Here is a 26,346-nt window from a genome sequence, read left to right as displayed (position 1 = left end):
GGCGGCTTTCAGTGCCGCAGCCATCCCACCACGTCTCCGTCATCCCAACAAGATCATGGCCCAGCAACTGCCCACAGGGCTCAAACCCACCGTGGTGGTCCCCACCCCAGGGAAGGAACCGCGCTGGGGGGACAGGACTGGTGCTAGGGGACGCAGCTGGGGGGGGGGGGGGTCCATCCCCAGTGCCCACTGCCCATGCTGGGGGGTCCCGCTGCCCCCCATTACCTCAGGCTTGGGGGTGTCGCGGCCCCGCGACTGGATCCACTCGGGGTTAGGTTAGCACGAGGTTCTCCCTCACCAAAAACGAGGTTCCCCCCTTCTCATCCCTCAGTACCAGCAATAATCATCTCCGCCAGCCTGGGGGGGCCACGCGACCCTGCCGCGGGCCGCCCCCACCCACACGGGGCCATCCCCGTCCTCACACACACACACTACCCCCTGCCCCACGGGTGGCAACGAGGAGACTTTCCCCCTGTGGGTCGCAGCTTTCCGACAGAGCGATGGGACTTGGTGCGACGAGGAGGCTGCGGGGTGGGGGGGGCGTTGGGGGGGTTATGCACCACTAAAAGATGCTTTTAAAACCCGGCGGCTGGGCCCTGCTCAGGCCCCACAGCCCGAAGGAGATGCCGACACGGATGCGCTTTGAGCTGAGCTGTTTATTGGAGTAAATCTGGGGGGGTACAGAGAATGCCCCCCCGGGGGTGGGAATGGAGGGGTGGGGAGGAGCCAGGCTATATACAAGCAGGGGCTGGTACCTGCGGAGGGGAGGGAGTGATTCCCAGGGGTCGCAGGACCCGGGGAGGGGCAGGGATGCCCGGTGCAGGGGGGTCTCCAGGGTGCTCTCACTTCTGCAGCCGCTTGATGCGGGCGTCTATGTCCGCAAAGTTGTCCTCTACAACGGCCAGGTTTTCCTTCATTGTCTTCTGGACCTGGGGGGGTGAGTGGGGAAGGGGGTGAGCAGGGGGGGCAGGACGGGGACCCCACTCCACCCCAGCAGGCGTTGGTGGGACCCACCTCCGCCAGCAGCACGCTGTTGTCCTTGAGAGCACCAGCTATCTCCTGCTGCGTGGTGTCCAAGTGCACGAGGACCTGCCCGAACCGCGTGGCTGGGAGGGAGGAGAAAGCTCAGTGCTGGGGGGGGGGAGCAGCGATCCCCCCACCGCGATGCTCCTGGTCACATCATGCCACTGTCCCCAACATCCCCTCCAGCCCCTCACCTTGCTCGTGCAGGTCCCTGAGGGTCACCAGCCTCTGCACAACATCAGGCAGGGTGCTGGCCACGGGGTCCCAGCGCTGCATCGTCTCATAGATCTGGTGGATCTGGGGGATGGGCCAGAAGTGGGGGGGCCAGAACAGCCTGGAGGGGGGCTCCATATATCCCCCACCATGCCGGGGTTGCCTTTGGGGGGCCCTCCCCACCAGCTCTTACCTTGCTCTGGGTGTCGGCATCTTGCACGGTTGCCTTGTGCTTGGCAATTTCATTCACCTTCCCCAGCACGCTCTGGGGAGGGGGGAGCAGATGTGAGACCCCAAATCCAGCAGTGCCCACCCCCAATTTCATGGCCTGGGCCTCTGCCGTCCCGTGGCCCTCCCGTGGCCCCGTGACACCCACCGCACACTTCCCTCCTTCCGTCCTCCCCGCTCACCTGCAGCCGGGCCTCCACTTGGTCCAGCACGGCCACGTCCAGGATGTTCACCTTGGCCTGCAGGACCTGCACGGTCTCCTGGGGACGGAGAGCAGGGTGAGGGGGGACAGGGCAGCACCCTGGGACTGCCCCCCGCAAGTGCTATGGGCACGGCATGGGGGGAAAGGGACCCTGCATGCCCCCCACCCCCTGCCTGACTCACCACGAGGCTGGTGCCCTTCAGCCCGACCAACAGCGGGTTCTGGGGGGAAGGAAATTGCATCAGTGGGGCAGGATGGGGGGCAGCAGAGTGGCAGGGCAGGAGCCCCTGGCCCTCACCTGGCTGTCGGGCTCGCACCGCACCGTCGCCTCCAGCTGCGCCAGCCGCTTCTCCAGCTCCGCCATCTGGGGGGAGGTGCGGGGCGTGAGACGGCAGGACACCCCATTCTGGGGTCAGGCACAGTGTGCGTGTCCCCTCCCCACGCTCACCTTGGCCGTCTGGGCAAACTGGTCCTGCTCCGGCCTCCAGTACAGCTCAAAGGTGACGGCGTCTCCGGTGGGCACCGGGGCTTTGGCGGGGCTCTTCCCCGGCGCTGCCTTGCTGCACTTCGCCACCTCCAGCTGCTGCAGCAGGCGCCTGGGCAGGGGGAAAAGGTGGGCACGGGGTCCCTGCACCGCCCCACGGTGGCATCTTCCCCCTGCTCCCTCAGCTGCGGCCCCGGGCTCCCGGGACCCCACTCACTTGGCCAGGGCACCCTCGGGGTCTGCAAAGTCTATGGCTGCGGTGGGGCCCAGAAGCTTCTCCAGGTGGCTGGAGACCAGCTGCTGCTTCAGGCCCTCGACCTGCCTGGCCAAGGCCATGGGCGTCAGCTCCTCCTCCGCCGCCGACTCCTTCAGCGTGCTCTGTGCCGGGGGAGGAGAGGTGGCCGTGTCACCCCCCTGGGACGGCCTCCCCACTGGTCCCCAGGGCAGGGCTCATGCTCACCTGGATCTGCTCCACCTCCTGAACCAGCTCCTGCACCTCGTGCTGCAGCCGCTGGTACCGCTGCTGCGGCGTCTCTTTGGCACCAAGACCCTCGCCGAGCTGCGGAGAGAGGAACGGGGGGGTCAGGCAGGGGCTCACGCCCTGCCTGCGGCACCAGGCACCCAGGGCGGGGAGCGGTGGCTGGGACGCTGGGACCCAACTCCCCTCGGTGCCCACCCACACCTCCGCAGAAAGGCAACAAAAGGCATTGACCAGGGAGAACAAGCGCGCGAGGCCCTCGACAGCCCGGCAGGAGCAGCCTCATGTTCGTGGGCCCTGGTCCTCATGGGGGATTTCAGAGACCTGCTGGCACAGCCCCCTGGATCAGGCAACGGAGGGAAGAGGGGCCCAGGAACGCTGGCTGATGTTCCAGCATCACCTCCTCCAAGCTCCAGAGCGCTGCGTCCCCACGAGTGGGCGGTCAGCCAAAAAAGCCAGGAGGCTGCCTGGGTGAACAGGAGCTCCTGGCCAAACCCAGACACGGAAAGGAAGGAGGCAGAGCCTGGAGCAGGGACAGGGAGCCTGGGACGAGGAGAGAGACATTGCCCGAGCGGCCAAGGATGAGGTTAGGAAAGCCAAAGCCAGGCTGGAACTTGGTTCGAAGGGGGAAGGGGATAAGCCAGGCTCGCTAGAGACGAGCCTAGGGACCGCACGCCAATGTCGGGGGAGAAATCGGCAGCCCAGCTCAAGTGCATCTACACCAGTGCACGCAGCATGGGCGGCAAACAGGAGGAGCTGGAAGCCATTGTGCAGCGGGGTAGCTATGACTTAGTCACCATCACGGAAACGTGGTGGGATGAGTCGCACGATTGGAGTGCTGCAATGGATGGCTGTAAGCTCTTCAGAAGGGACAGGCGAGGAAGGAGAGGCGGTGGAGTAGCCCTGTATGTTAGGGAGTGCTTCGACTGTCTAGAGCTCGATGGTAGTGATGACGAGGTCGAGTGCTTGTGGGTAAGGATGAGGGGGAAGGCCAACAAGGCAGATATCCTGCTGGGAGTCTGTTATAGACCACCTAGCCAGGACGAGGAGGCAGATGAAATATTCTACCAGAGGCTGGCAGAAGTCTCCCAGTCGCTAGCCCTTGTTCTCGTGGGGGAGTTCAACTTCCCGGACGTCTGCTGGAAATACCACACGGCAGAGAGGAAACAGTCGAGGAGGTTCCTGGAGTGTGTGGAGGATAACTTCCTGACGCAGGCAACTCAAGAGGAGTACAGGGATCTCGTTAGGTCATGCAGAGAGGAAATTAGAAAGGCAAAAGCCCGGCTAGAACTCAACCTGGCCACTGTCGTGAGAAACAACAAAAAATGCTTTTACAAGTATATTAATGACAAAAGGAGAGCCAAGGAGAATCTCCATCCTCTATTGGATGCGGGGGGGAACGTTGCCACCAAGGACGAAGATAAGGCTGAGATACTTAACACCTTCTTTGCCTCAGTCTTTAATAGTCAGAGCAGTTATCCTCAGGGTACTCAGCCCCCTGAGCTGGAAGACAAGGACGACAAGCAGGATAAACCCCCCATAATTCAAGAGGATGAAGTTAATGACCTGCTACGCCAACTGGACGTTCACAAGTCTATGGGGCCGGATGGGATCCACCCGAGGGTACTGAGGGAGCTGGCGGAGGAGCTTGCCGAGCCGCTCTCCATCATTTACCAGCAGTCCTGGTTAACTGGGGAGGTCCCGGACGACTGGAGGCTCGCCAATGTGACGCCCATCTACAAGAAGGGCCGGAAGGAGGATCCGGGGAACTACAGGCCGGTCAGCCTGACCTCGGTGCCGGGGAAGATCATGGAGCGGTTGGTTTTGAGGGTGCTCACGAGCCATGTCCGGGACAACCAGGGGATCAGGCCCAGCCAGCACGGGTTCATGGAAGGCAGGTCCTGCTTGACCAACCTGATCTCCTTCTATGAGCAGGTGACCCGCCTAGTGGATGAGGGAAAGGCAGTGGATGTGGTCTACCTGGACTTCAGTAAAGCCTTTGACACTGTCTCCCACAGCATTCTCCTAGAGAAGCTGGCGGCTCACGGCCTAGACAGGTACCCTCTTCGCTGGGTAAAAAACTGGCTGGACGGCCGGGCCCAGAGAGTTGTGGTCAACGGAGTTAAATCCAGTTGGTGGCCGGTTACGAGCGGTGTTCCCCAGGGCTCAGTACTGGGGCCGGTCCTGTTCAATCTCTTTATCAATGATCTGGACGAGGGGATCGAGTGCTCCCTCAGTAAGTTTGCAGGTGACACCAAGCTGGGCGGGAGTGTTGATCTGCTGGAGGGTAGGAAGGCTCTGCAGAGGGACCTGGACAGGCTGGATCGATGGGCCGAGGCCAATGTATGAGGTTCAACAAGGCCAAGTGCCGGGTCCTGCACTTCGGCCACAACAACCCCAGGCAACGCTGCAGGCTTGGGGAAGAGTGGCTGGAAAGCTGCCCGGAGGAAAAGGACCTGGGGGTGCTGGTTGACAGCTGAACATGAGCCGGCAGCGTGCCCAGGTGGCCAAGAAGGCCAACGGCATCCTGGCCTGTATCAGAAATAGTGTGGCCAGCAGGAGTAGGGAGGTGATCGTGCCCCTGTACTCGGCACTGGTGAGGCCGCACCTCGAATCCTGTGTTCAGTTCTGGGCCCCTCACCACAAGAAGGACATGGAGGTGCTGGAGCGTGTCCAGAGGAGGGCAACGAAGCTGGTGAAGGGCCTGGAGCACAAGTCTGATGGGGAGCGGCTGAGGGAACTGGGGGTGTTCAGCCTGGAGAGGAGGAGGCTGAGGGGAGACCTCATTGTGCTCTACAACTCCCTGAAAGGAGGTTGTAGTGAGCTGGGGGTTGGCCTCTTCTCCCAAGTAACAGCGATAGGACGAGAGGAAATGGCCTCAAGTTGCGCCAAGGGAGGTTTAGATTGGAGATGAGGAGAAATTTCTTTACTGAAAGAGTGGTCAGGCCTTGGACCAGGCTGCCCAGGGACGTGGTTGAGTCACCATCCCTGGAGGTATTTAAAAGATGTGTAGATGAGGCGCTTAGGGACATGGTGTAGTGGGTATGGGGGGATTGGGTTGATGGTTGGACTCGATGATCTTAGAGGTCTTTTCCAACCTTAACGATTCTATGATTCAACCTGGCCAGGGAGGTCCACGAAGGGCTTCTGTGAGCACCCAGGTGGCAGAAGGACGGCAAGGGGAAATGGGGGCCTGCTGCTGAACGAGGTGGGGGACCTGGGCACACAGGAGGTGGGAAAGGCTGAGGCACTGAAAGCCGCCTTGGCCTCGTCTCTACCAGCCCGACCGGCCTTCAGGAATCCCAGGTCACAGAGGCCAGGGGAAAGGCTGGAGCAAGGCAGACCCTCGGCGGAAGAGGATCAGGTCAGGGAATACTTAGGGAAGCCGGCCGTACAGAAGTGCGTGGGCACAGATGGGATGCACCCGCGAGGGCTGAGGGATCCGGCTGATGGGAGATGCACAAGCCAGGGCCCTGCTGCTGCCCTGCTCCTCCCCAGTGATCACCCCCTTTAGAGAAAGCCCATGCGACAGCCTGCGGGCAGGGGGTGTCCCTGCAGGAATTCTTGGGCTGGAAGAATTGCTAGGAGAAAAATCCTGAAATTATTTTGGTTTGATATTGTCGGGAAGGTGGCAGCATTGCCCTGTCTGAGTCGTGTGGGCTTCATTACGCGGTGGGGAGGGTTGTGCATCCAGAAGAGGTCAGCACATCCACGAAACCCATCTGGCACAAACATGTTTGAGGTTTAATATTCTTTTTTCCAATTCTGCAATTCTAATTGCAAATCTGGCTGATGGCGTTGCAAGGCCACTCTCAATAATCTTTGATGGGTCACTTCACTGGGAGAAGTGCCAGAGCACTGGAGGAAAGTGAACGTCACCCCCATCTTCAAGCAGGTCAAGAAGGAGGACTCAGGGAACCACATGCCAGTCAGCCTCACCTTCTTCCCTGGGAAGCTCATGGACCAGCTACTCCTGGAAACCATTTCCAGGTGCACAAACAACAAAAAAATCACCCAGAGACATCAGCATGGCTTCACCAAGGGGAAGTCATGCTTGACCAACTCAGTAACTTCTACAATGAAATGACTGGCCTGGTAGACAAGGAGAGAGCTGTGGGGATTGTCTACCTGGACTTCAGGAAAGCCTTTGACACTGTCTCCCGTAAGATCCTCCAAGAGAAGCTGTTGAAGCCTGGGCTGGATGAGCAGGCAGTGAGGTGGCTTGAACCTGGCTGAACAGCGAAGCCCAGAGGGTGGTGATCATTGGCCCAAAGTCTACTTGGAGGCCAGGAACGACCGGTGTGCCCCAGGGGTCAATGCTGGCCCAGATCCTCTTTAACATCTTCGCTAATGATCTGCATGACAGGGCAGGGCGAACCCTCAGCAAGTTTGCAGATGACACCACACTCGGAGGAGTGGCTGAGATGCCAGAGGGTCGTGCTGCCATCCAGAGGGACCCGGACAGGCTGGAGAAATGGGCCCACAGGAACCTCATGGAGGTCAACAAGGGGAAGTGCAAAGTCCTGCTCCTGGGGAGGAACAACCCCCGGCACCAGGATACGCTGGGGCCACCCGGCTGGAAAGCAGCTCTGTGGAAAAGGCCCCAGGGGTCCTGGTGGACACCAAGCTAAACATCACCCAGCAAAGAAGGCTAACGCTGTCTTGGGCAGCATTAGGAGTGTCGTGCTCAAGGGAGGTGATCCTTCCCCTCTCCTCAGCACTGCTGAGGCCACACCTGGCGTGCTGTGTCCAGTGCTGGGCTCCCCAGTACAAGAGAGACATGGACATACTGGAGAGAGTCCAGCCAAGGGCCTCAAAGATGCTGACACGGCTGGAACTCTCTCCTTTGAGGAACGGCTGAGAAAGCTGGGCCTGTTCGGCCTGGAGAAGAGAAGGCTCTGGAGGGATCTTATCAATACCCAAGGGGAGGGTGCCAAGAGGACGCAGCCCGGCTCTTCTCAGTGGTGCCCAGTGCCAGGACCAGAGGCCATGGGCACAAACTGAAGCGCAGGAGGTTCCCCCTGATCATTGGGAAACACTTTCTTACTGTGAGGGCGACCACGCACTGCCACAGGTTGCCCAGAGAGATGGTCGAGTCTCCACCCTTGGGGCTATTCAGAAGCCATCTGCATATGGTCCTGGGCAATCGGCTCTAGGTGGCCCTGCCTGAGCAGGCGGGTTGGACCAGAGGACCTCCAGAAGTCCCTTCCCACCTCCACCCTTCTGCGATTCTGGGCGATTTGTGGCCTCGGCCAGGGACGTAAGTGTGGGGTGAGGGGGGACGAGGGACCGTGCGCTGGGGTGGCTCCACATTCCCACGGGCTCTGGACTCACAATTTCATACTCCCCAGACTCGTAGCCCGTTGTCCTGGTCTTGCTGATGCGATCGGAGAAATCTGGAAGAGGAAGAGCAGGGTGTCACCCCAAAATACCCACGGCGGCTGTGCCCTCCCTGGGGTCAGCTCAGCGACCCTGGGTCCCCACAGCCCACCCTTCCCCGAACCCCCTGGCTCACCCACTCCCTCGGTGCCCAGGCGCTTCTCCCGGAATTTCTCGTAAGCGGCGTTGGGGTTGATGATGAGGTGCTCCACGCTGGTGCTGGTGAGCTCCTCCTGCACATAACGCTCGGCGTTAGGGACGAGGCAGCCGCGAGGGTTTGTCGGCAGAGCTGCTGCCTCCCTGCAGAGCCGGCGGCCATCGGGGACTGACACGCAGGGATGGAACCCAGCAAGGGGTCTGCCCAGGGCAGCGAGGGCTGTCCAGGACGCGGCAGGTCCCCAGGGCCTGGTGCGGGGACATCGGACCCCCGGCCTGGCCCAGCCCGGTGGGCAGGAAACCCCCCAAAGGGCCTGGCAGCCAGGACAGAGGTGCAAGCGCACACCGAGGCCTGAGACCTTTTGGCAGCCCCACAACCAGGATCAGGAAATCGGCTGCTGAGCCCGCACGTGTCCTGGGCAGCCGGGGCAGCCTCCGGCCCAGCAGGGCTCGAACTGCCCCACAGCCACGTTTCGGGGGGCTCCCACCGCCCGGGGGCCATCGGGGGGGTTGCAGGACTTCCACCCCTCAAAGACCAAAGGGGCTTCGCCCGGAGCCTGGCAGGGCGAGTGCGGACGGTGAGTCTGGGCTCTCCTCGCCCCCTGCTGCGGCTGGGGGGGGCCCCAACCAGCAGGACCCTGCGGGAGGCACCCGAAGGACCCCCCCACCGGCTGCCCTGGGCCACGGCAGACCCCCTCCAGCCCCTGTGCCCGGCCGCGGCCTCAAGGGCTTTCGGGGAGCCCTGCTGTGCTGTGGATGGACAAGAAGGCGTGAGAGCAGCGGGAGCAGCACTAGCAGCGTTAGGGGGGGCCGTCCGGCTGGGGGGAGGCAGCGGCGAGCGCCCGCGAGCAGAGCGCAGGGTTACGGCGGCCGATGGACGGGCTCTTACCAGCTCCTTGCGTTTCCCAGAGGTGAGAAAGTCAGAGCAAGGTTAGGAGGAGAGGGGGGAGAGAGAGACAAAAATCGCGTTAGAAGGTTTGTCCCATGCACGGCCCGCCGTCACCCACGTCCCTCTGCTGAGGCTGCTGCCGGGGAGGGCCCGCCGGCCCCGCGCGAGGGCTCAGGAGCCATGCGGGACACGGGGGCCGCCAGCGCAGAGGCGAAGGCAGCGGTGGGGGCAGCGGCTGCGAGAGCGGGGGCAGCGGCGGGCTGGACCCTCAGCCGGGCACCCCGGGGCTGGGGGCAGCCGGGAACACGCTGGTCCCGGCCACCACAAGGGGTGGTCGAGGTGCCCAGAGAAAGCGTGGGAGCAGGATGCGGCCGGAGTCTGGGGGCAATGTGGCCCAGCCCCCACTCTCATAACCTCCCTCCAGCTCCAGCTCTTCTGTTCCCCTGGGGGGGGATGTGAGCAGAACCTGGGGCAGGACGGGCCCCCACGGAGCCGCCCAACGCCTGGCAGGTCCCCGGGGCTCCTGGGGGGAGGAGGGAAGCATCGCCTGTGGGCTGGGGAGGCAAAACCCCGATGTCGGTCCCTGGAGGGGCACGAGCTGAGCCCTGCGTAGCAGCCAGCCCCGTGCTGTGCTGGCAGCAGGGATGGGGGCTCAGCACGGCCCCTCTCGCCTGCCCCTGTCCCGCCCAGCCCCGCAGCGTGCTGCAAAGCCTGGCAGGACGGGCTACAGCGAGACGGCAGCAACCAGCCCGGGGCAGCACCCCTCTGCGCAGGCAGCGTCACTGCGGGGGGGCGCGAGGCCGCCGGGGCAGGAGCGCGGTGTGGCCAAGGCCCGTTGCGGGGGGCCAGGGGGTCCCTGCGGGTCCCGAAGGACAAGGGGGGCAGCGCGTGCAGCCAGGCAGGGCAGATGCAAGGAGGGCAAGGGACAGCAGGGAGGCGGCAGCAGCACCACGTCGCACCCTGGGACCCACAGCCGCTGCCGCCTGCCTCCCCTCCGCCCCACGGTGGGGTGACCCACAGCTGGGACCAGGCGGCGCAGCGACAGGCAGCGGCTACGGGACCCCGTGCGCATCTACCGCATGCAAAAATCAACCCCAAACGGCATGCAGAACCAGAAGCAGCGAACGGGCTTACTTGTGCAAACTAGTGTCCAGGCAAGGTGGGGAGCAGGGAGGGGAAGAGCGGCGGGAAAACTCAGGTCAGTTCAGCACGCGAGAGGCAAGAAACACAACGAAGCTGCGCGAGGGGCTCCCAGGGGACGAGATGACAGCAATTAAAACCCTGGCAACCCTTCGCCTCCTGCCTGCAGCGGGGGCCGCACGGGAGGGAAAACACCGGGGGAGTCACCGGTGCCGCACCACTCTATTCTCGGGCACCGTTTCGGCATGACCGAGGCCTGACAGGGGCAACTTTGGGTGGAAACAACCAAGGGATCTCTTTGCCTCCCTCAGAATCGGGGGCTGGGTGCCCGGCGTGCCCCTGCCCCGCGTGCAGCACACGGTGCCACGCCAGACCACACCTGGTGGGGCCGACGCCACGTCCCCCACAAACGCTGGCTACACCGCAGGGAGAAGCCGGGTCTCACCTCCGCGCCACCGAGGCCCGGCTCCCCCCTCACCGGCTTGGGCCAACCGGGAGCGCGTGCCGGCGCAGCAGAGCCCAGGGGCTACCGAGCACCATTTGGGCCATGATCCACGAGCACCCGCCAGCTTTCACCCTCACCGGCAGAGCTGGGGGTCACCATGCAGCCCCGGGTGCGCCCCTCGTGCCGTGCCGGCCTCAAGGACGGGCCCCCACTGTCACCCCACGTCAAAGCCGCCGCGCGGCAGCCCCACAGAGAACAGCCACGGCCTGGGCACGATGGGCTCCGGCTCGGGGCTGGTCTGTGGGACCCCGCCGCCATTTGGAGCTCTTTTAGGGGGGTCAACCCACCTCAACAGGCCCCCTCGCCCTCCCTGTGCTGCCCGCTGGGCACTGCCTGTGCAAAGCCAAGGGAGACGGGTGGCTGGCCAGCCCTGCTCACTTCCACTGCCCTCGACCGCGTTATGCAGGATGCGGACACGGGAGATGCGGATGCCGGCGATGGGGACGCCCACCCTGTCTGGGGTGGGGCCTGCGCCCTGCCCTCGCGTCTTGGCCCCCCAGAGCACTGGCAGGCTGAGAGATGGGGGTGGCGCGTCGCGGGGACACGTCACCGTGGGGGGGACGTGGCACTGCAGGGGCGCGTGCGGGGACCGGAGCCGTTTCCCTGCCGTGGTGCCAGTGCTGCTGCGCCGCACGGCTGCGGGATGGGGGCACGGGCACACTCGATCACCCCCGCCCCACAGCACGGCCCCGGCGAGGCCTTACCGCCTCGAACTCAGCCTGGTCGTCCTCGGGCAGGTCGCTGGTCTCGTAGACGTCAGGTTCGTTCCAGGCCTGGGGCACAAACAGGCTCCGCTGAAACCCCAGCTCTCCTCGCCTCTTTATTATCCCGTTATGATCAAATACCCCACGACTGCCCCAAACTGCTTCAGACACCGCCTCAGCCCACAGACACCCACGGCAGCTACCTGCCCCCACGGCCCCCATCTCCACAAAGACTCCACGTCCCTTCTGGACACCCCTCACGTCCCCAAACACCCCACTGACTGTCCCCGTCCCCCCGACACCTCCAAATGCCCTGGGCCCTTACACGTACCCCGATTCCCACAATCGCCCCAAATACCCCGGGGACTCCCAACCCCCCAGAGATGCCTGCTCCCCCCACACACATTCCCCAGTACCCCACTTACAGCCCCAGCTTCCTCACATCCCCCTGCACACCCCCAAAAGCCCCCAATCCCCCCCAGCTGACCCCTCTAACACCTTCCATTCCCCTCACACCCCCAGCCTCCCCAAATGCCCCATTTACTGACCCAGAGCCCCCGATCCCCTCAGACCCCCCAAACCCCTCTCATCCTCTCAGTCCCCAACAATCCCCAGTTCCCCCACACCCCCCCCAGTTCCTGCAGAACCCCTCGATCCCCTCACACCCCCCCAGATCCCCCTCACCCCCTCATTCTCCCCTGGCCCCTCATCCCCTCAGACCCCTTCAGTCCCCTCAGGCCCCCCGGTCCCCTCACACCTCCCCAAATCGCCCTGATCCCTTCAGACCACCTCAGTACCCCCGTCAGCCCCCCCACACCGCCTAATTCTCCCTCCGGCCCCCAAATTCCCGCAGTCCCCACAGCTCACACCCCCCCCCATCTCCTCAGACCGCCCCAACCCTTCAGACACCCCCAGATCCCCCCGATCCCCTCAGACCCCCACGCTCCCCACGGCCCGGTCCCGCACTCACGATGCCGGGCAGGTCGGCGTACTTGGGGTCGGCCATGGCCGGGGGTCGGGAACGGGGGGTCGGGAACGGGGGGGTGGTCGGGAACGGGGGGTCGGGAACGGGGGGGTCGGGAACGGGGGGGTCGGGAACGGGGGGCCGGGAACGGGGGGCCGGGAACGGGGGGGTCGTCAGGAACGGGGGGCCGGGAACGGGTCGGTGCCGGGATCCCCCAAGCGCCGAGCGGGGCCGGGCCGGGCGGGGCCGCTCTCGCGAGAGCAGCGCGCGGGCCGGGCGCGGAAACGGAGTGCGCGGGGGCGGGGCCTGTGCGGGGGGGCGGGGGAACACGGGGGGGTTCCGGGGGGGCACACGGGGGGGTACACACGAGAGGGGGCACACGGGTGGGTGTACGTGGGGGGTGGCGTGGGGGGGCACGGGGGAAGACATGGGGGGAGACACGGGAGGGCACGCGGGGGGGCACACACGGGCGGGGGCACACCGGCTGGGTTTCCCAGGCATCCACACGGGGGAGGCACGAGTGGGTGCTCCCGGGTGGGTACCCACGGAGGGTACACACAGGCTGGGTTACACGGGGGGAGCTGCACGCCCCCCCTCGTGGAAGCGGTGTCCCTCCAGCGGGGTTCGTTACCCGGTGTGCAACCAGCCCACCCCACGCACCGAGCCGAGGCGCTCGTTCGCGCCGTGTCTGCGCGGAGGGGGCGCGGGGCGGTAGCGCCGCGAAGCTCGCACCCCTCGGCAGCGCACGGTGAGCCCCTCGTACATCCCAGCAAGTTACCAGTACTTTGTGCACTGGCACTGGGTCACCCCCCGTGCACTGGTCCTTGGATGCCTCGTCTTCAGTTGAAGGCACGGTGTCCGTTCTTGTACTGCGCATGTTCAGTGGGGAAGGGGCTTGGTTGGGCAGGGGGCTTTCCTGCCCGGGGGTGGGGTTTTTACTACGCTAATTAGAGTAGGTCAGAAGAGGTCAGACTACTCCAGAGGACTTTGCTGGGGAACAATGGGGTTAACTGGTAGTTCGGATCTCCTTCCAAGGATGTACCTCCTCACTGGTCTCACCAGAGCCCCCCGCCCCGGGACCTGCCACCCCTGGCGCCTCCAATCCCCAAAACAAACAATGCCAATGCAACCCAAAAGCCAACCCAAACGCTACAGCAGTGCCCACGGGGCACGCCTGAGCGGTTTTGGGGTTCACCTGTGCCCGTGCCCTGTATGGCCGGTTTCCTTAAGTATTCCCTGACCTGATCCTCTTCCGCCAAGGGTCTGCCTTGCTCCAGCCTTTCCCCCGGCCTCTGTGACCTGGGATTCCTGAAGGCCGGTCGGGCCGGTAGAGACGGAGGCAAAGGCGGCTTTCAGTGCCGCAGGCATCCCACCACGTCTCCGTCATCCCAACAAGATCATGGCCCAGCAACTGCCCACAGGGCTCAAACCCACCGTGGTGGTCCCCACCCCAGGGAAGGAACCGCGCTGGGGGGACAGGACTGGTGCTAGGGGACGCAGCTGGGGGGGGGTCCATCCCCAGTGCCCACTGCCCATGCTGGGGGGTCCCGCTGCCCCCCATTACCTCAGGCTTGGGGGTGTCGCGGCCCCGCGACTGGATCCACTCGGGGTTAGGTTAGCACGAGGTTCTCCCTCACCAAAAACGAGGTTCCCCCCTTCTCATCCCTCAGTACCAGCGATAATCATCTCCGCCCGCCTGGGGGGGGTCACGCGACCCTGCCCCGGGCCATCCCAACCCACACGGGGCCATCCCCGTCCCCACACACACACACTACCCCCTGCCCCACGGGTGGCAACGAGGAGACTTTCCCCCTGTGGGTCGCAGCTTTCCGACAGAGCGATGGGACTTGGTGCGACGAGGAGGCTGCGGGGTGGGGGGGGCGTTGGGGGGGTTATGCACCACTAAAAGATGCTTTTAAAACCCGGCGGCTGGGCCCTGCTCAGGCCCCACAGCCCGAAGGAGATGCCGACACGGATGCGCTTTGAGCTGAGCTGTTTATTGGAGTAAATCTGGGGGGGTACAGAGAATGCCCCCCCGGGGTGGGAATGGAGGGGTGGGGAGGAGCCAGGCTATATACAAGCAGGGGCTGGTACCTGCGGAGGGGAGGGAGTGATTCCCAGGGGGTCGCAGGACCCGGGGAGGGGCAGGGATGCCCGGTGCAGGGGGGTCTCCAGGGTGCTCTCACTTCTGCAGCCGCTTGATGCGGGCGTCTATGTCCGCAAAGTTGTCCTCTACAACGGCCAGGTTTTCCTTCATTGTCTTCTGGACCTGGGGGGGTGAGTGGGGAAGGGGGTGAGCAGGGGGGGCAGGACGGGGACCCCACTCCACCCCAGCAGGCGTTGGTGGGACCCACCTCCGCCAGCAGCACGCTGTTGTCCTTGAGAGCACCAGCTATCTCCTGCTGCGTGGTGTCCAAGTGCACGAGGACCTGCCCGAACCGTGTGGCTGGGAGGGAGGAGAAAGCTCAGTGCTGGGGGGGGGGAGCAGCGATCCCCCCACCGCGATGCTCCTGGTCACATCATGCCACTGTCCCCAACATCCCCTCCAGCCCCTCACCTTGCTCGTGCAGGTCCCTGAGGGTCACCAGCCTCTGCACAACATCAGGCAGGGTGCTGGCCACGGGGTCCCAGCGCTGCATCGTCTCATAGATCTGGTGGATCTGGGGGATGGGCCAGAAGTGGGGGGGCCAGAACAGCCTGGAGGGGGGCTCCATATATCCCCCACCATGCCGGGGTTGCCTTTGGGGGGCCCTCCCCACCAGCTCTTACCTTGCTCTGGGTGTCGGCATCTTGCACGGTTGCCTTGTGCTTGGCAATTTCATTCACCTTCCCCAGCACGCTCTGGGGAGGGGGGAGCAGATGTGAGACCCCAAATCCAGCAGTGCCCACCCCCAATTTCATGGCCTGGGCCTCTGCCGTCCCGTGGCCCTCCCGTGGCCCCGTGACACCCACCGCACACTTCCCTCCTTCCGTCCTCCCCGCTCACCTGCAGCCGGGCCTCCACTTGGTCCAGCACGGCCACGTCCAGGATGTTCACCTTGGCCTGCAGGACCTGCACGGTCTCCTGGGGACGGAGAGCAGGGTGAGGGGGGACAGGGCAGCACCCTGGGACTGCCCCCCGCAAGTGCTATGGGCACGGCATGGGGGGAAAGGGACCCTGCATGCCCCCCACCCCCTGCCTGACTCACCACGAGGCTGGTGCCCTTCAGCCCGACCAACAGCGGGTTCTGGGGGGAAGGAAATTGCATCAGTGGGGCAGGATGGGGGGCAGCAGAGTGGCAGGGCAGGAGCCCCTGGCCCTCACCTGGCTGTCGGGCTCGCACCGCACCGTCGCCTCCAGCTGCGCCAGCCGCTTCTCCAGCTCCGCCATCTGGGGGGAGGTGCGGGGCGTGAGACGGCAGGACACCCCATTCTGGGGTCAGGCACAGTGTGCGTGTCCCCTCCCCACGCTCACCTTGGCCGTCTGGGCAAACTGGTCCTGCTCCGGCCTCCAGTACAGCTCAAAGGTGACGGCGTCTCCGGTGGGCACCGGGGCTTTGGCGGGGCTCTTCCCCGGCGCTGCCTTGCTGCACTTCGCCACCTCCAGCTGCTGCAGCAGGCGCCTGGGCAGGGGGAAAAGGTGGGCACGGGGTCCCTGCACCGCCCCACGGTGGCATCTTCCCCCTGCTCCCTCAGCTGCGGCCCCGGGCTCCCGGGACCCCACTCACTTGGCCAGGGCACCCTCGGGGTCTGCAAAGTCTATGGCTGCGGCGGGGCCCAGAAGCTTCTCCAGGTGGCTGGAGACCAGCTGCTGCTTCAGGCCCTCGACCTGCCTGGCCAAGGCCATGGGCGTCAGCTCCTCCTCCGCCGCCGACTCCTTCAGCGTGCTCTGTGCCGGGGGAGGAGAGGTGGCTGTGTCACCCCCCTGGGACGGCCTCCCCACTGGTCCCCAGGGCAGGGCTCATGCTCACCTGGATCTGCTCCACCTCCTGAACCAGCTCCTGCACCTCGTGCTGCAGCCGCTGGTACCGCTGCTGCGGCGTCTCTTTGGCACCAAGACCCTCGCCGAGCTGCGGAGAGAGGAACGGGGGGGTCAGGCAGGGGCTCACGCCCTGCCTGCGGCACCAGGCACCCAGGGCGGGGAGCGGTGGCTGGGACGCTGGGACCCAACTCCCCTCGGTGCCCACCCACACCTCCGCAGAAAGGCAACAAAAGGCATTGACCAGGGAGAACAAGCGGGCGAGGCCCTCGACAGCCCGGCAGGAGCAGCCTCATGTTCGTGGGCCCTGGTCCTCATGGGGGATTTCAGAGACCTGCTGGCACAGCCCCCTGGATCAGGCAACGGAGGGAAGAGGGGCCCAGGAACGCTGGCTGATGTTCCAGCATCACCTCCTCCAAGCTCCAGAGCGCTGCGTCCCCACGAGTGGGCGGTCAGCCAAAAAAGCCAGGAGGCTGCCTGGGTGAACAGGAGCTCCTGGCCAAACCCAGACACGGAAAGGAAGGAGGCAGAGCCTGGAGCAGGGACAGGGAGCCTGGGACGAGGAGAGAGACATTGCCCGAGCGGCCAAGGATGAGGTTAGGAAAGCCAAAGCCAGGCCGGAACTCGGTTCGAAGGGGGAAGGGGATAAAACCAGGCTCTCTAGAGACGAGCCTAGGGACCGCACGCCAATGTCGGGGGAGAAATCGGCAGCCCAGCTCAAGTGCATCTACACCAGTGCACGCAGCATGGGCGGCAAACAGGAGGAGCTGGAAGCCATTGTGCAGCGGGGTAGCTATGACTTAGTCGCCATCACGGAAACGTGGTGGGATGAGTCGCACGATTGGAGTGCTGCAATGGATGGCTATAAGCTCTTCAGAAGGGACAGGCGAGGAAGGAGAGGAGGTGGAGTAGCCCTGTATGTTAGGGAGTGCTTCGACTGTCTAGAGCTCGATGGTAGTGATGACGAGGTCGAATGCTTGTGGGTAAGGATGAGGGGGAAGGCCAACAAGGCAGATATCCTGCTGGGAGTCTGTTATAGACCACCTAGCCAGGACGAGGAGGCAGACGAAATATTCTACCAGAGGCTGGCAGAAGTCTCCCAGTCGTTAGCCCTTGTTCTCGTGGGGGAGTTCAACTTCCCGGACGTCTGCTGGAAATACCACACGGCAGAGAGGAAACAGTCGAGGAGGTTCCTGGAGTGTGTGGAGGATAACTTCCTGACGCAGGCAACTCAAGAGGAGTACAGGGATCTCGTTAGGTCGTGCACAGAGGAAATTAGAAAGGCAAAAGCCCGGCTAGAACTCAACCTGGCCACTGTCGTGAGAAACAACAAAAAATGCTTTTACAAGTATATTAATGACAAAAGGAGAGCCAAGGAGAATCTCCATCCTCTATTGGATGCGGGGGGGAACGTTGCCACCAAGGACGAAGATAAGGCTGAGATACTTAACACCTTCTTTGCCTCAGTCTTTAGTAGTCAGAGTGGTTATCCTCAGGGTACTCAGCCCCCTGAGCTGGAAGACAAGGACGACGAGCAGGATAAACCCCCCATAATTCAAGAGGATGAAGTTAATGACCTGCTACGCCAACTGGACATTCACAAGTCTATGGGGCCGGATGGGATCCACCCGAGGGTACTGAGGGAGCTGGCGGAGGAGCTTGCCGAGCCGCTCTCCATCATTTACCAGCAGTCCTGGTTAACTGGGGAGGTCCCGGACGACTGGAGGCTCGCCAATGTGACGCCCATCTACAAGAAGGGCCGGAAGGAGGATCCGGGGAACTACAGGCCGGTCAGCCTGACCTCGGTGCCGGGGAAGATCATGGAGCGGTTGGTTTTGAGGGTGCTCACGAGCCATGTCCGGGACAACCGGGGGATCAGGCCCAGCCAGCACGGGTTCATGGAAGGCGGGTCCTGCTTGACCAACCTGATCTCCTTCTATGACCAGGTGACCCGCCTAGTGGATGAGGGAAAGGCTGTGGATGTGGTCTACCTGGACTTCAGTAAAGCCTTTGACACTGTCTCCCACAGCATTCTCCTAGAGAAGCTGGCGGCTCACGGCCTAGACAGGTCCACTCTTCGCTGGGTAAAAAACTGGCTGGACGGCCGGGCCCAGAGAGTTGTGGTGAATGGAGTTAAATCCAGTTGGCGGCCGGTCACGAGCGGTGTTCCCCAGGGCTCAGTACTGGGGCCGGTCCTGTTCAATATCTTTATCAATGATCTGGACGAGGGGATCGAGTGCTCCCTCAGTCAGTTTGCAGACGACACCAAGTTGGGCGGGAGTGTTGATCTGCTGGAGGGTGGGAAGGCTCTGCAGAGGGACCTGGACAGGCTGGATCGATGGGCCGAGGCCAATGTATGAGGTTCAACAAGGCCAAGTGCCGGGTCCTGCACTTCGGCCACAACAACCCCAGGCAACGCTGCAGGCTTGGGGAAGAGTGGCTGGAAAGCTGCCCAGAGGAAAAGGACCTGGGGGTGCTGGTTGACAGCTGAACATGAGCCGGCAGCGTGCCCAGGTGGCCAAGAAGGCCAACGGCATCCTGGCCTGTATCAGAAATAGTGTGGCCAGCAGGAGCAGGGAGGTGATCGTGCCCCTGTACTCGGCACTGGTGAGGCCGCACCTCGAATCCTGTGTTCAGTTTTGGGCCCCTCACTACAAGAAGGACATGGAGGTGCTGGAGCGTGTCCAGAGGAGGGCAACGAAGCTGGTGAAGGGCCTGGAGCACAAGTCTTATGAGGAGCGGCTGAGGGAACTGGGGGTGTTCAGCCTGGAGAGGAGGAGGCTGAGGGGAGACCTCATTGTGCTCTACAACTCCCTGAAAGGAGGTTGTAGTGAGGTGGGGGTTGGCCTCTTCTCCCAAGTAACAGCGATAGGACGAGAGGAAATGGCCTCAAGTTGCACCAAGGGAGGTTTAGATTGGACATGAGGAGAAATTTCTTTACTGAAAGAGTGGTCAGGCCTTGGACCAGGCTGCCCAGGGACGTGGTTGAGTCACCATCCCTGGAGGTATTTAAAAGATGTGTAGATGAGGCGCTTAGGCACATGGTGTAGTGGGCATGGGGGGATTGGGTTGATGGTTGGACTCGATGATCTTAGAGGTCTTTTCCAACCTTAACGATTCGATGATTCAACCTGGCCAGGGATGTCCACGAAGGGCTTCTGTGAGCACCCAGGTGGCAGAAGGACGGCAAGGGGAAATGGGGGCCTGCTGCTGAACGAGGTGGGGGAGCTGGGCACACAGGAGGTGGGAAAGGCTGAGGCACTGAAAGCTGCCTTGGCCTCGTCTCTACCAGCCCGACCGGCCTTCAGGAATCCCGGGTCACAGAGGCCGGGGGAAAGGCTGGAGCAAGGCAGACCCTTGGCGGAAGAGGATCAGGTCAGGGAATACTTAGGGAAGCCGGCCGTACAGAAGTGCATGGGCACAGATGGGATGCACCCGCGAGGGCTGAGGGATCCGGCTGATGGGAGATGCACAAGCCAGGGCCCTGCTGCTGCCCTGCTCCTCCCCAGTGATCACCCCCTTTAGAGAAAGCCCATGCGACAGCCTGCGGGCAGGGGGTGTCCCTAGAGGAATGCTTGGACTGGAAAAATTGCTAGGAGAAAAATCCTGAAATTATTTTGGTTTGATATTGTCGGGAAGGTGGCAGCATTGCCCTGTCTGAGTCGTGTGGGCTTCATTACACGGTGGGGAGGGTTGTGCATCCAGAAGCGGTCAGCACATCCACGAAACCCATCTGGCACAAACATGTTTGAGGTTTAATATTCTTTTTTCCAATTCTGCAATTCTAATTGCAAATCTGGCTGATGGCGTTGCAAGGCCACTCTCAATAATCTTTGATGGGTCACTTCACTGGGAGAAGTGCCAGAGCACTGGAGGAAAGTGAACGTCACCCCCATCTTCAAGCAGGTCAAGAAAGAGGACTCAGGGAACCACATGCCAGTCAGCCTCACCTTCTTCCCTGGGAAGCTCATGGACCAGCTACTCCTGGAAACCATTTCCAGGTGCACAAACAACAAAAAAATCACCCAGAGACATCAGCATGGCTTCACCAAGGGGAAGTCATGCTTGACCAACTCAGTAACTTCTACAATGAAATGACTGGCCTGGTAGACAAGGAGAGAGCTGTGGGGATTGTCTACCTGGACTTCAGGAAAGCCTTTGACACTGTCTCCCGTAAGATCCTCCAAGAGAAGCTGTTGAAGCCTGGGCTGGATGAGCAGGCAGTGAGGTGGCTTGAACCTGGCCGAACAGCAAAGCCCAGAGGGTGGTGATCATTGGCCCAAAGTCTACTTGGAGGCCAGGAACGACCGGTGTGCCCCAGGGGTCAATGCTGGCCCAGATCCTCTTTAACATCTTCGCTAATGATCTGCATGACAGGGCAGGGCGAACCCTCAGCAAGTTTGCAGATGACACCACACTCGGAGGAGTGGCTGAGATGCCAGAGGGTCGTGCTGCCATCCAGAGGGACCCGGACAGGCTGGAGAAATGGGCCCACAGGAACCTCATGGAGGTCAACAAGGGGAAGTGCAAAGTCCTGCTCCTCCTGGGGAGGAACAACCCCCGGCACCAGGATACGCTGGGGCCACCCGGCTGGAAAGCAGCTCTGTGGAAAAGGCCCCAGGGGTCCTGGTGGACACCAAGCTAAACATCACCCAGCAAAGAAGGCTAACGCTGTCTTGGGCAGCATTAGGAGTGTTGTGCTCAAGGGAGGTGCTGTGTCCAGTGCTGGGCTCCCCAGTACAAGAGAGACATGGACATACTGGAGAGAGTCCAGCCAAGGGCCTCAAAGATGCTGACAGGGCTGGAACTCTCTCCTTTGAGGAACGGCTGAGAAAGCTGGGCCTGTTCGGGCTGGAGAAGAGAAGGCTCTGGAGGGATCTTATCAATACCCAAGGGGAGGGTGCCAAGAGGACGCAGCTCGGCTCTTCTCAGTGGTGCCCAGTGCCAGGACCAGAGGCCATGGGCACAAACTGAAGCGCAGGAGGTTCCCCCTGATCATTGGGAAACACTTTCTTACTGTGAGGGCGACCACGCACTGCCACAGGTTGCCCAGAGAGATGGTCGAGTCTCCACCCTTGGGGCTATTCAGAAGCCATCTGCATATGGTCCTGGGCAATCGGCTCTAGGTGGCCCTGCCTGAGCAGGCGGGTTGGACCAGAGGACCTCCAGAAGTCCCTTCCCACCTCCACCCTTCTGCGATTCTGGGCGATTTGTGGCCTCGGCCAGGGACATAAGTGTGGGGTGAGGGGGGACGAGGGACCGTGCGCTGGGGTGGCTCCACATTCCCACGGGCTCTGGACTCACAATTTCATACTCCCCAGACTCGTAGCCCGTTGTCCTGGTCTTGCTGATGCGATCGGAGAAATCTGGAAGAGGAAAAGCAGGGTGTCACCCCAAAATACCCACGGCGGCTGTGCCCTCCCTGGGGTCAGCTCAGCGACCCTGGGTCCCCACAGCCCACCCTTCCCCGAACCCCCTGGCTCACCCACTCCCTCGGTGCCCAGGCGCTTCTCCCGGAATTTCTCGTAAGCGGCGTTGGGGTTGATGATGAGGTGCTCCACGCTGGTGCTGGTGAGCTCCTCCTGCACATAACGCTCGGCGTTAGGGACGAGGCAGCCGCGAGGGTTTGTCGGCAGAGCTGATGCCTCCCTGCAGGGCCGGCGGCCATCGGGGACTGACACGCAGGGATGGAACCCAGCAAGGGGTCTGCCCAGGGCAGCGAGGGCTGTCCAGGACGCGGCAGGTCCCCAGGGCCTGGTGCGGGGACATCGGACCCCCGGCCTGGCCCAGCCCGGTGGGCAGGAAACCCCCCAAAGGGCCTGGCAGCCAGGACAGAGGTGCAAGCGCACACCGAGGCCTGAGACCTTTTGGCAGCCCCACAACCAGGATCAGGAAATCGGCTGCTGAGCCCGCACGTGTCCTGGGCAGCCGGGGCGGCCTCCGGCCCAGCAGGGCTCGAACTGCCCCACAGCCACGTTTCGGGGGGCTCCCACCGCCCGGGGGGCATCGGGGGGGTTGCAGGACTTCCACCCCTCAAAGACCAAAGGGGCTTCGCCCGGAGCCTGGCAGGGCGAGTGCGGACGGTGAGTCTGGGCTCTCCTCGCCCCCTGCTGCAGCTGGGGGGGGCCCAACCAGCAGGACCCTGCGGGAGGCACCCGAAGGACCCCCCCACCGGCTGCCCTGGTCCACGGCAGACCCCCTCCAGCCCCTGTGCCCGGCCGCGGCCTCAAGGGCTTTCGGGGAGCCCTGCTGTGCTGTGGATGGACAAGAAGGCGTGAGAGCAGCGGGAGCAGCACTAGCAGCGTTAGGGGGGGCCGTCCGGCTGGGGGGAGGCAGCGGCGAGCGCCCGCGAGCAGAGCGCAGGGTTACGGCGGCCGATGGACGGGCTCTTACCAGCTCCTTGCGTTTCCCAGAGGTGAGAAAGTCAGAGCAAGGTTAGGAGGAGAGGGGGGAGAGAGAGACAAAAATCGCGTTAGAAGGTTTGTCCCATGCACGGCCCGCCGTCACCCACGTCCCTCTGCTGAGGCTGCTGCCGGGGAGGGCCCGCCGGCCCCGCGCGAGGGCTCAGGAGCCATGCGGGACACGGGGGCCGCCAGCGCAGAGGCGAAGGCAGCGGTGGGGGCAGCGGCTGCGAGAGCGGGGGCAGCGGCGGGCTGGACCCTCAGCCGGGCACCCCGGGGCTGGGGGCAGCCGGGAACACGCTGGTCCCGGCCACCACAAGGGGTGGTCGAGGTGCCCAGAGAAAGCGTGGGAGCAGGATGCGGCCGGAGTCTGGGGGCAATGCGGCCCAGCCCCCACTCTCATAACCTCCCTCCAGCTCCAGCTCTTCTGTTCCCCTGGGGGGGGATGTGAGCAGAACCTGGGGCAGGACGGGCCCCCACGGAGCCGCCCAACGCCTGGCAGGTCCCCGGGGCTCCTGGGGGGAGGAGGGAAGCATCGCCTGTGGGCTGGGGAGGCAAAACCCCGATGTCGGTCCCTGGAGGGGCACGAGCTGAGCCCTGCGTAGCAGCCAGCCCCGTGCTGTGCTGGCAGCAGGGATGGGGGCTCAGCACGGCCCCTCTCGCCTGCCCCTGTCCCGCCCAGCCCCGCAGCGTGCTGCAAAGCCTGGCAGGACGGGCTACAGCGAGACGGCAGCAACCGGCCCTGGGCAGCACCCCTCTGCGCAGGCAGCGTCACTGCGGGGGGGCGCGAGGCCGCCGGGGCAGGAGCGCGGTGTGGCCAAAACCCGTTGCGGGGGGCCAGGGGGTCCCTGCGGGTCCCGAAGGACAAGGAGGGCAGCGCGTGCAGCCAGGCAGGGCAGATGCAAGGAGGGCAAGGGACAGCAGGGAGGCGGCAGCAGCACCACGTCGCACCCTGGGACCCACAGCCGCTGCCGCCTGCCTCCCCTCCGCCCCACGGTGGGGTGACCCACAGCTGGGACCAGGCGGCGCAGCGACAGGCAGCGGCTACGGGACCCCGTGCGCATCTACCGCATGCAAAAATCAACCCCAAACGGCATGCAGAACCAGAAGCAGCGAACGGGCTTACTTGTGCAAACTAGTGTCCAGGCAAGGTGGGGAGCAGGGAGGGGAAGAGCGGCGGGAAAACTCAGGTCAGTTCAGCACGCGAGAGGCAAGAAACACAACGAAGCTGCGCGAGGGGCTCCCAGGGGACGAGATGACAGCAATTAAAACCCCGGCAACCCTTCGCCTCCTGCCTGCAGCGGGGGCCGCACGGGAGGGAAAACACCGGGGGAGTCACCGGTGCCGCACCACTCTATTCTCGGGCACCGTTTCGGCATGACCGAGGCCTGACAGGGGCAACTTTGGGTGGAAACAACCAAGGGATCTCTTTGCCTCCCTCAGAATCGGGGGCTGGGTGCCCGGCGTGCCCCTGCCCCGCGTGCAGCACACGGTGCCACGCCAGACCACGCCTGGTGGGGCCGACGCCACGTCCCCCACAAGCGCTGGCTACACCGCAGGGAGAAGCCAGGTCTCACCTCCGCACCACCGAGGCCCGGCTCCCCCCTCACCGGCTTGGGCCAACCGGGAGCGCGTGCCGGCGCAGCAGAGCCCAGGGGCTACCGAGCACCATTTGGGCCATGATCCACGAGCACCCGCCAGCTTTCACCCTCACCGGCAGAGCTGGGGGTCACCATGCAGCCCCGGGTGCGCCCCTCGTGCCGTGCCGGCCTCAAGGACGGGCCCCCACTGTCACCCCACGTCAAAGCCGCCGCGCGGCAGCCCCACAGAGAACAGCCACGGCCTGGGCACGATGGGCTCCGGCTCGGGGCTGGTCTGTGGGACCCCGCCGCCATTTGGAGCTCTTTTAGGGGGGTCAACCCACCTCAACAGGCCCCCTCGCCCTCCCTGTGCTGCCCGCTGGGCACTGCCTGTGCAAAGCCAAGGGAGACGGGTGGCTGGCCAGCCCTGCTCACTTCCACTGCCCTCGACCGCGTTATGCAGGATGCGGACACGGGAGATGCGGATGCCGGCGATGGGGACGCCCACCCTGTCTGGGGTGGGCCTGCGCCCTGCCCTCACGTCTTGGCCCCCCAGAGCACTGGCAGGCTGAAAGATGGGGGTGGCGCGTCGCTGGGACACGTCACCGTGGGGGGGACGTGGCACTGCAGGGGCGCGTGCGGGGACAGGAGCCGTTTCCCTGCCGTGGTGCCAGTCCTGCTGCGCCGCACGGCTGCGGGATGGGGGCACGGGCACACTCGATCGCCCCCGCCCCACAGCACGGCCCCGGCGAGGCCTTACCGCCTCGAACTCGGCCTGGTCGTCCTCGGGCAGGTCGCTGGTCTCGTAGACGTCAGGTTCGTTCCAGGCCTGGGGCACAAACGGGCTCCGCTGAAACCCCAGCTCTCCTCGCCTCTTTATTATCCCGTTATGATCAAATACCCCACGACTGCCCCAAACTGCTTCAGACACCGCCTCAGCCCACAGACACCCACGGCAGCTACCTGCCCCCCACGGCCCCCATCTCCACAAAGACTCCACGTCCCTTCTGGACACCCCTCACGTCCCCAAACACCCCACTGACTGTCCCCGTCCCCCCGACACCTCCAAATGCCCTGGGCCCTTACACGTACCCCGATTCCCACAATCGCCCCAAATACCCCGGGGACTCCCAACCCCCCAGAGATGCCTGCTCCCCCCACACACATTCCCCAGTACCCCACTTACAGCCCCAGCTTCCTCACATCCCCCTGCACACCCCCAAAAGCCCCCAATCCCCCCCAGCTGACCCCTCTAACACCTTCCATTCCCCTCACACCCCCAGCCTCCCCAAATGCCCCATTTACTGACCCAGAGCCACCCGATCCCCTCAGACCCCCCAAACCCCTCTCATCCTCTCAGTCCCCACCAATCCCCACAGTTCCCCCAGACCCCCCCAGTTCCTGCAGAACCCCTCGATCCCCTCAGACCCCCCCGATCTCCTCAGACGCCCCCAGATCCCCCTCACCCCCTCATTCTCCCCTGGCCCCTCATCCCCTCAGACCCCTTCAGTCCCCTCAGGCCCCCTGGTCCCCTCACACCTCCCCAAATCGCCCTGATCCCTTCAGACCACCTCAGTACCCCCGTCAGCCCCCCCACACCGCCTAATTCTCCCTCCGGCCCCCAAATTCCCGCAGTCCCCACAGCTCACCACCCCCCCGATCTCCTCAGACCGCCCCAACCCTTCAGACACCCCCAGATCCCCCCGATCCCCTCAGACCCCCACGCTCCCCACGGCCCGGTCCCGCACTCACGATGCCGGGCAGGTCGGCGTACTTGGGGTCGGCCATGGCCGGGGCTCGGGAACGGGGGGGTCGAAAGGAACGGGGGGTCGGGAACAGGGGGGTCGTCAGGAACGGGGGGCCGGGAACGGGTCGGTGCCGGGATCCCCCAAGCGCCGAGCGGGGCCGGGCCGGGCGGGGCCGCTCTCGCGAGAGCAGCGCGCGGGCCGGGCGCGGAAACGGAGTGCGCGGGGGCGGGGCCTGTGCGGGGGGGCGGGGGAACACGGGGGGGTTCCGGGGGGCACACGGGGGGGTACACACGA

At 64.0% G+C, this 26,346-nt stretch overlaps 2 protein-coding genes across 10 annotated transcripts; both read right to left on the bottom strand.

Annotated features, from left to right (window-relative positions):
• Positions 1–585: 585 nt before the first annotated feature.
• On the bottom strand, positions 586–12,529 carry LOC142073800 (dynactin subunit 2-like). 6 transcript variants are annotated; one of them, XM_075133987.1, is made up of 14 exons: positions 12,506–12,529; positions 12,372–12,416; positions 11,402–11,470; positions 8,144–8,240; positions 7,963–8,024; positions 2,611–2,709; positions 2,368–2,528; positions 2,115–2,262; positions 1,965–2,030; positions 1,849–1,887; positions 1,647–1,724; positions 1,430–1,501; positions 1,218–1,320; positions 586–929 (listed from the first exon to the last, which is right to left on the bottom strand). In XM_075133987.1, the coding sequence occupies exons 2-14, from the start codon at positions 12,405–12,407 to the stop codon at positions 601–603; spliced, it is 1,359 nt and encodes a 452-aa protein (XP_074990088.1). In that variant the 5' UTR covers positions 12,408–12,416; positions 12,506–12,529; the 3' UTR covers positions 586–600. The 6 variants fall into 6 exon arrangements, 5 of the variants coding, with proteins under 5 accessions (XP_074990088.1, XP_074990087.1, XP_074990089.1 ...); XR_012670473.1 differs by lacking the exon at positions 12,506–12,529 and adding an exon at positions 1,015–1,106 and having other exon boundaries at positions 642–929; positions 1,218–1,357; positions 12,372–12,486; XM_075133989.1 differs by lacking the exon at positions 12,506–12,529 and adding an exon at positions 1,015–1,106 and having other exon boundaries at positions 642–929; positions 12,372–12,485.
• A 1,761-nt stretch (positions 12,530–14,290) lies between these two features.
• On the bottom strand, positions 14,291–26,169 carry LOC142073798 (dynactin subunit 2-like). 4 transcript variants are annotated; one of them, XR_012670471.1, is made up of 15 exons: positions 26,164–26,169; positions 26,057–26,100; positions 25,065–25,133; positions 21,809–21,905; positions 21,628–21,689; positions 16,316–16,414; positions 16,073–16,233; positions 15,820–15,967; positions 15,670–15,735; positions 15,554–15,592; positions 15,352–15,429; positions 15,135–15,206; positions 14,923–15,062; positions 14,720–14,811; positions 14,344–14,634 (listed from the first exon to the last, which is right to left on the bottom strand). XR_012670471.1 is itself a non-coding variant. In XM_075133985.1 (15 exons), the coding sequence occupies exons 2-15, from the start codon at positions 26,090–26,092 to the stop codon at positions 14,548–14,550; spliced, it is 1,209 nt and encodes a 402-aa protein (XP_074990086.1). In that variant the 5' UTR covers positions 26,093–26,100; positions 26,164–26,169; the 3' UTR covers positions 14,344–14,547. The 4 variants fall into 4 exon arrangements, 3 of the variants coding, with proteins under 3 accessions (XP_074990084.1, XP_074990085.1, XP_074990086.1); XM_075133985.1 differs by having other exon boundaries at positions 14,923–15,025; XM_075133983.1 differs by lacking the exon at positions 14,720–14,811 and having other exon boundaries at positions 14,291–14,634; positions 14,923–15,025.
• Positions 26,170–26,346: the final 177 nt, after the last annotated feature.

The sequence above is a fragment of the Calonectris borealis genome, chromosome 30, assembly GCF_964195595.1.
Source record: "Calonectris borealis chromosome 30, bCalBor7.hap1.2, whole genome shotgun sequence".
NCBI lineage: Eukaryota > Metazoa > Chordata > Aves > Procellariiformes > Procellariidae > Calonectris > Calonectris borealis.
This window is presented reverse-complemented; position numbering and strand designations above follow the sequence as displayed.

Excerpts from the sequence above, each read along its gene's own strand:
- LOC142073800 (XM_075133987.1), bottom strand. The coding sequence starts at position 12,407 with ATGGCCGACCCCAAGTACGCCGACCTGCCCGGCATC. Across the intron at positions 11,471-12,371 it reads ACGCCGACCTGCCCGGCATC|GCCTGGAACGAACCTGACGT; the intron begins GTGAGTGCGGGA and ends TTTGTGCCCCAG. Across the intron at positions 1,725-1,848 it reads TGAAGGGCACCAGCCTCGTG|GAGACCGTGCAGGTCCTGCA; the intron begins GTGAGTCAGGCA and ends CTCCGTCCCCAG.
- LOC142073798 (XM_075133983.1), bottom strand. The coding sequence starts at position 26,092 with ATGGCCGACCCCAAGTACGCCGACCTGCCCGGCATC. Across the intron at positions 15,593-15,669 it reads GGTGCGAGCCCGACAGCCAG|AACCCGCTGTTGGTCGGGCT; the intron begins GTGAGGGCCAGG and ends CCTTCCCCCCAG. Across the intron at positions 15,430-15,553 it reads TGAAGGGCACCAGCCTCGTG|GAGACCGTGCAGGTCCTGCA; the intron begins GTGAGTCAGGCA and ends CTCCGTCCCCAG.